This window comes from Bubalus bubalis, chromosome 12, assembly GCF_019923935.1.
Source record: "Bubalus bubalis isolate 160015118507 breed Murrah chromosome 12, NDDB_SH_1, whole genome shotgun sequence".
In the NCBI taxonomy this organism is placed as follows: domain Eukaryota; kingdom Metazoa; phylum Chordata; class Mammalia; order Artiodactyla; family Bovidae; genus Bubalus; species Bubalus bubalis.
The window spans coordinates 97,907,694-97,919,807 of NC_059168.1; the positions used below are offsets into that span (position 1 = coordinate 97,907,694).

Consider the following 12,114-nt stretch of genomic DNA (forward strand, 5'->3'; position numbering starts at 1 on the left):
GCTTTACATATCAGTGTGGCAACTGGCCAGCTGTTTGACCCTGGCCAATGATGTCACCATCCATGGGGTTCTCCAGGCAAGAATACTGGAGTGGGTTTGCTGTTTCCTTCTCCAGGAGATAAGCTGGTTAAATAGTATCACAGACGATAAGCTGGTTAGATAGTATCACAGACTCAGTGGACATGAATTTGAGCAAACTCCAGGAGATACTGGAGGACAGAGGAGCCTGGTGGGCTTCAGTCCACGGGGTTGCAAAGAGTCAGACACGACTTAGCAACTGAACAACAATAAGTGATGTCACCCCTGAGTTTCAGTGTTCTTCTATGTACAATAGAGGTAATAATAGTATAATATTGCTGAGTGAGAATTGAGATAATTCCCATAAAGTGCTAAGTGTACAGCTTGGACCATTTATTTTCCCTCCATAAACTATAATTACTACAATTATTATTATTTTCTCCCTCCCTGCTCTCCCCACCCCCAGTTTAGCCAATGGCCACCCTGCTTCTAATACTGTACCCAAGAAACTGACCCCAGATCACTCCCTGAAATGCCCCAAACCCTCGCTGGTCCACACTGCCTTCAGGAGAGGGCTCTCTGCTCCTCACCTGATCCTGAAGACCTTCCCTGGCAGTCCCCCTGCCTCCCAGCAGAACAGGGTCTCTTGGGACATAAGCATTACCAGACCCATTCCTGACTCCTCCTACAAAGAAGCTTCAAGGCCAAGCCATGTGAACTAAGAGCTGGAGAGCAACCCAGGAACCTTCCTGGCAGAAGAGAAGGTAGTGGGGTGCAATCAGAGAGCACAGCCCTGAAAGCAAGGGGCCCTGGCGTGTAGGAAGCAATGTGGCCACAGCCTAGGTGGGGAGATGCAAAGAGCCTCAAATGTCACAGTTTGGTTTTTCCTGATGACAGTGGAGAGAAAGACATACAGATATCACTTCAGAACGATCTGATGGGGGCTGGCAGGGGGACAGACTGGGGAAGACAGGTCTTAGGATCCACTGGTGGAGGACTGGGGTGGGGGTGCAGATTGAAGAGGGGTGGAGAGGAGGTCTGAAGGCAGCCTTGTTGGGGGGCTGGGTGTTAAAGGCTGGAGGGAGGTACAGGAGGCTCCTGGAGCCAGAATGTATCAGAAAGCTGCTGGGGAAGAAGGGCCAGGATAGGAGAAGCAGGCATAGGATCAAAGAAGGAGATGGTGGATGGTGGTGGGCTTGGTACCCTGGCATAAGGACAGCAGGCCTCAAACAGCACCACTTGGTATACTGCTGGACAGACTGTAAACAGCCTGAATCAAGAGAATCCTCTTCGGATTCAGATAGACAAGGTTCGAGTCCCAGCTTTATTACTGTGAGACCTTGAGCAAATGACCTCACCTCTCCGAGCCTTAATGTGCTCTTCTGTAAAATTGGTTAGTGATCCTGACTATGGGGCGGTGGATTCAGGATTCAGAAGGAATGCCCAGCACTTCCTGAGCACACAAGAGGGGCCGACGAAATGCCGGCTACCTTTGTGACTACTAACCCGGGGCGCGACCAGTTAGGGAGCAGCTCGGCGAGAACCAAAGTCCTGTGGGTCTCATCTCTTGTCTCCCAGAGAACTGGGTGGGGATCCAGGAGTGGAAGGCCCAGGCGTTGCTGGCTCACCACCTTCAATGTCGCCGCGCCCCCTGGCGGCTGTCGGTTGCCATATCAACAGCGGGTCGGCGGGGGCCCGGGGAGGCGGCGGTGGGGGCCCGTTCTCCCCTGCCCGGACCCCAGGCCGCTCTCTCAGCACCTCTAGTCTTCGCCTGCGTAGAGTGGGGTGTGGGGGGCGGGTGGGGAAATCCCGAGCCGGGGAGGAAGGGACTCCCGCTGCGGCTGGCATGTACGGGTAAACTGAGGCACGCGATAAGTCGCGCCCCGAAGCCAGGTGTTGAGCGCGGGGCCCCACCTCCGTAGGCGGAGGAGGGGCCGCGGGCGGTGACGCGCCGAGGGCGGCGGGCGGGCGGGAGGCAGGCGGCGGCGGCGGCAGGTGCGGCCGCTGAGGGTGGAAGGGAGGAGGGAGGGGGCGGGCGGAGGGGGAGGGGAGGGCGAGGCCTGGGCACCTCCCCCTTTATAACGCGCCCCCTCCCGGGCTCTCGGGCCGCCTCCTCATCGGCTGTTTCCGTCTGGCCCCCTCGCCCGGCCGCCCCGGGCCCGGGCCCGGCCAGGGAGCCCCCAGGCCGCGGCTCGGGGGGCTGCCCCCCCACCGCCCCCCCGCGCCCGGCGCCCAGCGCAGCCCGGCGGAGGCGGCGCCGTCGGAGGAGGAGGAGGAGCAGGGCACTGCGGCTGGCCCCGGATCGGGCGCCAGAGCGGCAGCGGCTTCGGCAGCGGCGGCGGCGGCGGCCGGAGCCGATGCAGCGGGACGCACCACCTCGAGCCCCAGCCCCGGCGCCCCGGCTCCCCGCGCCCCCGATCGGGGCCGCCGCCGCCGCCGGCGGCGGCGGAGGCGGGGGCAGCGGCGGTGGCGGAGGCGCCTCTGCAGCTTCGGCTCCTCCTGGCCTCCCGGGAACTACAAGTCCCAGGGGGCCTGGCGGCGGGCGGCGGGCGGAAGAGGCGGGGTCGGCGCCTCGAGGCCGGAAGTGGCCGTGGAGGCGGAAGTGGCGCGGCCGCGGAGGGGCCTGGAGCACGGCGGCGGGACCCGGAGCGGGAGCGGCGGCGGCAGCAGCGGCGGCGGCGGTGGTGGCTGGAGGTGGCGGCGGCGGCGTACTGGAGTCAGCCATGGCAAAGCAGTACGACTCGGTGGAGTGCCCTTTTTGTGATGAGGTGACCAAATATGAGAAGCTCGCTAAAATCGGCCAAGGCACCTTCGGGTAAGGCTGGGCACCCCCCCCCCCCCCGCCCTCAACCCCCAGGGACCGGGAGCCTCCTGAACCTGCACCCCTCCGGGCCGACGTCGGGACGCCCAGACCCGGGCCCGGTTGGTCGGGAAGCCACTTAGACGCAAACTTATCCCCTGGTCTCGCTAGGCCGCACCGCAACCCCGCTGGGGCCTGAAGGAGTCGGCCGGCGGGGAGGAGCCTGAGGCCCTTGATGGGGGGGCAGGGAGGGGTTGCAGAGAGGAGCCTGTGAGTGGAGCGGGATCTGTCCGCGAGACGCCCTACTGAGGCGCAAGGAGCAGAGGGAAGGAGGCTGAGACTCGAGAAGGGACCGGAGTCACCGCGTGGTGGGGTAGCCGAGTGCCCTGGGGGACCCGGCCCAGCCCCGCCCGGGATTCCCTTTCCGGCCCTCCTCTGGTGGGGGAGGGGCGGGTTCTGCGGAAACGTCCTCTAAGATCCTTCTTGGGTCTCCCCTCTCCGCCTGCAGGGAGGTGTTTAAGGCAAAGCACCGCAAGACTGGCCAAAAGGTGGCCCTGAAGAAGGTACTGATGGAGAACGAGAAAGAGGGGGTGAGTATGGGGTGGGGTGGGCAGGTCTCCCAGCTCCCTTGGGCGTGAGGTGGCGTTTCCACCTTTCTGCTTTGGGGACTCTCAACGTAATAGATTCAGATTAGGTGTTTGGAAATTTCCATATTCCAGGAAGTTTGACTTCCCACTTCAGTCGTTGAATTCAAATGTCTTAGAGCTTTTGGTACTTCATTCTTGGGTGAATATGTTTGGTGCCAGGAGGGGGAGCCCATGCTTGTACCCAGTGCCCCTGGGTTTTTGGAGTTAGGAAGTCTTTAAACACTTTTTCTTTAGGGTTTAATTTTGTTGAATGCAAAAGATATATATTATATATACATATAATAATGATAATAATTACATGCAATGGTTTTAAAAAGGTGAGTGGTATTCAGCTGAAAAGTAACAGTCTCTCCTGCCACACACGTGTGTTAGTTCTGGTTCAGCTTTCCAGAGACCAGCTTTTTTGTTAACTGCCAAACAGGTTAAATGCAGACATAGGGCCAAAATTTATAAGATTGAAGAAACTGCAGAGCGTCTGATGACTGGTAACAGAACCTTTGTGTGAAGTATCACTGTTTCGGTTCATTCATTGAATTATTTTGATTCATTTCATTCAGTTCTTGATGAGGGGTACATAGTTACTCCCATTTTACATATGTGGCATCTGAGACAACTAATTTCAGAGCCTATGCATTTACTCTGTCCCCGAACCTTTGACCCTTCGCGTGGACCCCATGGCCAGTTCCTGGGTCTGTAGTGTGCTTACCCACTTTTGACTTTCTCCTGTCTTTTCTCCCACCCAGTTCCCCATTACAGCATTGCGGGAGATCAAGATCCTCCAGCTTCTAAAACATGAGAATGTGGTCAACTTGATTGAGATCTGTCGAACCAAAGGTAAATTGTTTGGATCATGTCCCCATTTTCAGATGGAAAAACTGAGGCTTTGTTTGCGGAGTTGACACTGGACACATTTACACTGCCTCTTCTTAACCCAGACATTCCAACTGTGACTGCTTTCTCTGGTCTTTTCATCGGAGCAGGTGCTTCCCCAGGGCCTGCCACAGCACCCAGCCCAGAGAAGGCACTCAGAAAATATCTTACCCGTGAAGGAATTCGTACCCGGATATTCGGGTGGCCATGGGTTGGAGGAGTTGGGAGCTAGTTTGGAGGAAATGAGTTGCATATAAGGTTTCTGATTTTTTTTTCTCTCCTCCCCCTCTCTCCTCATTCTTTCTGCCTCAGCTTCCCCCTATAACCGCTGTAAAGGCAGTATATACCTGGTGTTTGACTTCTGTGAGCATGATCTTGCTGGGCTGCTGAGCAACGTTTTAGTCAAGTTCACACTATCTGAGATCAAGAGGGTCATGCAGATGTTGCTTAACGGCCTCTACTACATCCATAGGAACAAGGTGGGGCCCTAGTCGGGGAGGAGAGAGCAAGGCTTGGGCTGGCCTTTGCGCTCACTGCGGGGTGGGCATGGCTAAGGGATCCCTGGGAACCCTCCGCCTTGTGCTTCCTGCAGATCCTGCACCGGGACATGAAGGCGGCTAACGTGCTCATCACCCGCGATGGGGTTCTGAAGCTGGCGGACTTTGGGCTGGCCCGGGCCTTCAGCCTGGCCAAGAACAGCCAGCCCAACCGCTACACCAACCGTGTGGTGACCCTCTGGTACCGGCCCCCAGAGCTGTTGCTCGGTGAGGACTCTCCCGAGCTGGCAGAGGGAAGCAGGGGCTGGGCACTCAGCTCAGTCTCAGCACCCCAACTGCCAGGGCTTCTTGAGCCACCGGCCCCAGGGGCGTGGCCTCTCGGGAGGCCGTGGGGCTCAGGGGGCCCTCCCTGGTGTGCTCTTATTCCCAGGGGAGCGGGACTACGGCCCCCCCATTGATCTGTGGGGTGCTGGGTGCATCATGGCAGAGATGTGGACCCGCAGCCCCATCATGCAGGGCAACACGGAGCAGCACCAGCTCGCCCTCATCAGCCAGCTCTGCGGCTCCATCACCCCCGAGGTGCGTCACAGCCCGCCTCCTGGGGCCAGCCCCCCAGGCCACACACCTCTGAGGGGGGTGGGGGAGGCTCCCTGGCAGGGGAGGAGGGGAGCACGGAACAGAGGCGAAGCCCTGAACTGGACAGGCGGCTGGTGGAGGGTCACAGTCTGCTGTTAGCCATGGCGACGTCAGGTCTGGGCTGTGTCCCCGGTTCCTGGGGTTCTCCGGCAAGGTGTCTTGAGCGCCTCGCCTCAGAGCTGACCTGTGCCGTGAGACATCTGTGGTTCTGTCACACTTGGCACACGTATCCCAGGTGATTCATGTCAAAGGGTCTGGTACTCAGTGCCTGTGTCCCATCTGTGGTTGCTGATGCTTTGGCCGCAGAGGGCTCTGGGGTGGTCTGGAAGCATCTGAGCAAGTTGTACGTATTTCCTTATTTATTTTTGGCTGCTCTGGATTTTCATTGCTGCGCCTGGGCTTTCTCTAGTTGCAGTGCGGGGGGCTTCTCTTGTTCCTGAGCACTGGCTTTAGACCCGCGCTTCAGTCGTTGTGGCGCACAGGCTTAGTTGCTTCATGACATGTGGAATCTTGCCAGACCAGGGATCGAACCCATGTCCCCTGCATTGGCATGCAGTTCTTAACCATCGGATCACCAGGGAAGTCCTGAACAGAGACGTATCCAGTCACTGAATACGTACTTGACCAGTGGACCAGGCACATACCCTGCTGAACTAGTCTTCCCCTCTTTCCATGCCTCCCCCCTGCCCCAGGTGTGGCCAAATGTGGACAAGTACGAGCTGTTTGAGAAAGTGGAGCTGGTCAAGGGCCAGAAGCGGAAGGTGAAGGACAGGCTGAAGGCCTACGTGCGAGACCCCTATGCGCTGGACCTCATCGACAAGCTGCTGGTGCTGGACCCCGCCCAGCGCATCGACAGTGACGACGCCCTCAACCACGACTTCTTCTGGTCCGACCCCATGCCCTCGGACCTCAAGGGCATGCTGTCCACCCACCTGACATCCATGTTCGAGTACCTGGCACCTCCACGCCGGAAGGGCAGCCAGATCACCCAGCAGTCCACCAACCAGAGCCGGAATCCCGCCACCACCAACCAGACGGAGTTTGAGCGCGTCTTCTGAGGGCCGGCTGCTGTTGCTTCTCGTTAGGGCCATGGTTTTGGTTTTTTTTCTTCTGCTCTGTGACTTGCAGCGTGGAGATTATGGGGCATGTGAGTTTTTCCTCTAGCGCATATCTTATTTAATCCACACCCTGAGCATCAGGCACCAACCGAGCAGACTGGAGTAAAACTTTGGCGGAGGGTCCAGGAGGGCGCCTGAGCTGCCTCACCTTGTTCCCTGGCTTTGGCGGTGATGCCCAGGGGGTCTCCTTTACTTTAGGACAGGACTGGGGTGGGGGAAAGGCACGCCCCACCGGTGACTCTGAGATACCCCAGCATGCTGGGAGGAGGGGACTGGTCCCTCACCCACCCCGGCCCTCCCTGTGGGATGAGAAACTTCTGTGGGGCACAGAACCAGCCTCAGGAATGGGAATGGGCTGCTCTCAGCCTAGCCCTCAGAACCTCTGAGGCCGATGGATGCTTTTGGTTTCTTCGATAGGACAGTTTTATCGTGTTGATTTTGTTCAGTTGTTCAGAGACATTCCTGGGTACAGGCTGGTCAGTTACAATTAAAGTTGACTCTTTTTCAGTAAACGGCTGTGTTCTGTGTTCTATGTTCAGACCACCAGCTAACCCTGTAGTTGACCACTGAGATTTCATTTGTCAGGACGTGGTACTTTCCTTTGTCCCAGTTCATGTCTCCTGACATACCTTCAGGGGACTTCTGTCTCTCTTGTTTATTTTTCTTGAGTACCCAAGTGGCAGGTACCATGATGCTCCCTTATTATCCTCTCCACTCAGTGTCTGAGAAAGCAGGGAGACAGACGAGAAAAGGGACTCAGTCTGCTGAGGAGGAAACGGGGGGACCTTCTGTGAGCCACACCTGCAGCGATGACCCAGCGGGGCAGCCTGCCTTGGCTGACAGATGTGTTCAGACTTGACTTACAATCACAGGAGGCTGGAAAGGCTTCTAGCCAGTGGAATGACAACAGATCTGTAACCTGCAGGAGTTCTCAGGCTGCTGACCAGAGAGTGGCAAGAGAGGAAATGACCAGAAGAGCTGAAGGGTCTCCAGGGCCTTGCGGAGGTGGCAGTAGGAAGAGTTAGGGTGGCAAGCAGGCGGGAGGACAGGGAACAGTTAGCAGAAGCTTGGATCATGTGGGGTCTGAGCTGGGACACTCAGGAACAGCACACTCTGGGGAATGCCTTTGATACATATCCTGTGAGTCTGAAATCTGAAATAGGCACATATGAAGCACATTCTACATTCTGTCCAGTGGAGGCCTCTTAAAGGGGACCTGGGGAAAAAAGGTTGGCAAAACCTTTTACCTGAACTGTCCTTTCCTGGTAGGTATTAACCTGGGTCACAGCTTCACAAAAGGCAAGTAAAAGGAAAAAAAAAAAAATGACTAGCCTATTCGATTCTTGGGGCTGCCAAACACAGCAGCTTAGAATAACCAACTTACTCTCTGTTCTGAGGAGAAAAGTCTGAAATCTGGAGTCATCGGCAAGGTTGGTTCCTTCCGGAGGCTTAGGGAGAATCTATTCTAGCCCCAAGCCTTGGAAGCCTTCAGAGAGCTCTGTACAGAGAGGAACACACTCTGGTGATTTAAAAAATAACCAGATTCTTTTTTTTTTTTTAATTTTTTGACGGCACCGCATGGTAGTCAGGATCTTAGGTCCCTGACCAGGGATAGAACTTGTGCCCCACTGCAGTGGGAACACAGAGTCTTAACCATTGGACCACCAGGGAATTCCCACAATCTGACTTGAAAACAGTGGAAAACATTATGGGGCTTCCCTGGTGGCTCAATGGTAGTGAATCTGCCTGCCAGTGCAGGAGACAGGTTCAATCCCTGATCTGGGAAGATGCCGTATGCTGCGGAGCAACTAAGCCTCTGCACCACAACTATGGGGCCTCTGCTCTCCAGCGCGGGAGCCACAGCCGCTAAGCCCACGTGCCCTAGAGCCTGTGCTCCGCAACAGGAGAAGCCATTGCAGTGAGAAGACCTCACTCTGCAACTAGAAGTTACAGTGCAGCTACAGAGGAGCCCCCACTCACCACAGCTAGAGAAAAGCCCAGCAGCAACGAAGACCCAGCGCAGCCAAAAATAAAATTATTTAAAAAGAAAATAGTATGGAGTTTCCTCAGAAAACTAAAAATAGAATTACCATATGATCCAGCAATCATTCCTGGGCATATATCCAGATGAAATTATAATTCAAAAAGACATGCACTCCTGTGTTCAATAGCCAAAACATGGAACAACCTAATGTCCATCAACAGATGATGAATGAAGAAGATGTGGTGCACATGCACAGTGAAACACTAGTCAGCCATAAAGAGACCCAACCAGGCCATCCTAAAGGGGATCCGTCCTGAATATTTATTGGAAGGACTGATGCTGAAGCTCCAGTACTTTGGCCACCTGATGTTAAGAACTGACTCACTGGAAAAGACCCTGATGCTGGGAAAGATTGAAGGCAGAAGAAGGGGACAACAGAAGATGAGATGGTTGGATGGCATTACCAACTGGACGGACATGAGTTTGAGCAAGCTCTGGGAGTTGCTGATAGGGAAGCCTGGCGTGCCACAGTCCGTGGGGGTCGCAGAGTCACAACTGAGCAACTGAACAGATAAAGCAGAAAATAATGCCGTTTGCTGCAACAGGGATGCGACTAGAGAATATCATACTAAGTCAAGTCGGACAAATACCAGATGATACCACTTACATGTGGAACCTGAAAGATGACTCTAATGAACTTACCTATGGAATAGAAATGGAATTTGGGCTGTAGAGTATTGACTAGTGGTTACCAAGGTGGAGAGTGGTTGGAGAGAGTTGGATTGGGAGTTTGGGATTAACAGATGCAAACCAGTATATGTAGAATGGATAAACAGAAAGATCCTACTGTACAGCACAGGGAACTATGTTCAATTTCCTCCAATAACCATAACAGAAAAGAATATGAAAAAGAATGTAGATACATGTATAACTGAGTCGTTTTCCTGTATAGCAGTAATTAATACAACACTGTAATTCAACTATTTGAATTACAGGTGTTTCCCAGGTGGCACTAGTGGTAAAAAAAAAACCAGCCTGCCAATGCAGGAGACTCAGGTTCAATCCCTGGGTCAGGACGTAAGAGACTTGGGTTAAATCCGTGGGTCAGGAAGGTCCCCTGGAGGAGGGCTTGGCAGCCCACTCTAGTATTCTTGCCCGGAGAATCCCATGAACAGACAAGCCTGAATGAACCCTCTCAAGAGTTAGAACAGAACTGGACCTATAAACTTTCTGCCACTCCCAAGACTAAGAGGGCGCAGCATCCAGGCTGAGATGGCAGATAGACATCTGGTGTGTAGTTCAGGGCCCCCCAAAGTCTAGACACACACAAAATTTGGGAGTTGTCAGAACTCCCAGTTGGTTTTTAAACTCCCATCACAGGATGAAGGGAGAAGAGATGAGGCCCACTGGGACACTCCAGGGTTCAGTGTCATCAGGGAGTTGAGGACAACAGACGAAGTAAGAAGAGACCAGAGGGTGCGTCCCTGACGGCTCAACAGTAAAGAACCCACCTGCAGGGGACACCGGCGCAATCCCTGATCCAGGAAGATCCCACATGCCTTGGAGCAACTTAGCCCGTGTGACACAACTACCACCCTGTGCTCTAGAGCCCGAGAGCCGCAAGTACTGGACCCACGTGCTGTGACTAGTGAAGCCCTCACGCTCTACAGCCAGTGTTCCCCAACAAGAGAAGTCACCCCTCAACGAGATGCCCTAGCACTGCCACTAGAAAGTAGCTCCTGATCACCGCAACTGGAGGGAAGCCCACCCAGCAACGAAGACCCAGCACAGCCAAAAATAAATAACTGTATAAAAGAGTTACTCTTTAAAAGAAATCAGAGACCATAGGAGACTTGCCTGACAGTCAAGTGACTGAGACTTCTCTTTCCAATGCAGAGGGTGCAGGTTGGAGATCTAAGATCCCACATGCCTCGTGGCCAAAAAAACAATACATAAAAACAAACAAAAGGCGGGAGCAGGACTTCCTTGGTAGCACAGTGGATAAGAATCCACCTGCCAATGTAGGGGACAAGGGTTCGATCCCTGGTTCTCGAAGATTCTGCATGGAGCACAGCAATGAAGCCCATGTGCCACAACTACTGAGCCAGTGCCGCCATTCCTGAGCCCACGTGCTGCCACTACCAAAGCCTGAGCACCTAGAGCCTGTGCTTGTCAACAAGAGAAGACTTTGCAATGAGAAGCCCGTACACCACAGTGAAGAGTAGCCCCACTTCCTGCAACTAGAAAAAGCCCAGACAAAGCAATGAAGGCCCGGTGCAACCAAAAGAAAAAAAAAAAGAAGCAATACTGCTATAAATTCAATAAAGACTTAAAAAAAAATCATACTCTTTAAAAAAGAGGAGACCATAGAGGGAAGTCCATGGTAGTCCAGTGGTTAGGACTTGGCGCTTTCACTGCCAGGCCCCGGGTTCGATCCCTGGTTGGGGAACTAAGATCCTGCAAACCGGGCAGCATGGCCAAAAAAAGAGAGAGAGGGAGACCGTAAGAAGAGTGGGATCCAGGAGCTAAAGAGACAGAGGGTGTTTTTGAGACATAGGATCGATCACTTAGACAAGTGCTGCTGATAGGCCCAGGAGATGGGGATGAGGACTGACCATCAGGTTTAGCCATGTTCACCTCAGTGGAGACCTTGGCAACAGCCACTGGATGGATTGTTTCAGATGAAACCCCTTTGGGAGCAGTAGGATCCCTGGAGAACAGGAGGAGAGGAACCAAAGACAAGAAGTAGAACAATCTACTGTAGGAGGGTCAGGGAAGGAGCTAGTCTTGCATATTCTAAGATAGGAGCCAGCGCATCATAAAATGCCCAGCAGGGGAGGATGCCTGTTAATTCTTGTCCTGGACACAGAAGAGCCACGTGGCCCAGTGCACTGTGGCCACGCCAAGGCTACAACCTCAAAGATCGTGCCCCTACCCTGTTCTCTGCCACTTCTGCCGGATTCGTCCATGAGGTTCAGGGCAACTTTGCTTGTGGAAAAGCATGAGCCCCCATCAGCTTCAGTATGTTAGAGCAGCACTCCCCCAAGGTCAGCACATATCCGATCCCTGACTCACAGGTCTGTGTGGGGCACCTCTAACAAGCTGACGGTCGATGCTACGCTGTTGCCCAGGATCTGGGTGGCACAGGTAGAGCAGGGCCCTGTGACAGGATGCTGGGCGGCCATGCAAAAGGACAAGAAGTATATGCTCTGTGGCAGGAAGACGTTCCAAAGACAACAGGTAGAAAGAGCAGGTTACAAAATACTGGGTTGGCCAGAAAGTTCATTCAGGTTTTACCATGAGATCGTATGGAAAAACTCGAATGAACTTCTTGGCCAACCCAGTATCTCCTGCTTCTGCTCTTTTGTAAGAAAAATGGAAGCAATCACACTAAAACATTACCCATGGTTATTCGAGGTGTTTCTGTCCTTTAGGCGGCGCTAATGGTAAAGAACCCGCCTGCCAATGCAGGAGATGTAAGAGATGCAGGTTCAATCCCTGGGTCGGGAAGATCTCCTGGGAGGGCATGGCAACCCACTCCAAT

The 12,114-nt window shown here is 54.2% G+C and overlaps 1 protein-coding gene across 1 annotated transcript; it reads left to right on the plus strand.

Moving 5' to 3' along the window:
* The first annotated feature begins 2,273 nt into the window (after positions 1–2,273).
* CDK9 (cyclin dependent kinase 9) lies at positions 2,274–7,098 on the plus strand. The gene is made up of 7 exons (XM_025261706.3): positions 2,274–2,833; positions 3,327–3,408; positions 4,209–4,299; positions 4,648–4,814; positions 4,928–5,099; positions 5,263–5,411; positions 6,161–7,098. The coding sequence occupies exons 1-7, from the start codon at positions 2,376–2,378 to the stop codon at positions 6,524–6,526; spliced, it is 1,485 nt and encodes a 494-aa protein (XP_025117491.2). The 5' UTR covers positions 2,274–2,375; the 3' UTR covers positions 6,527–7,098.
* Positions 7,099–12,114: the final 5,016 nt, after the last annotated feature.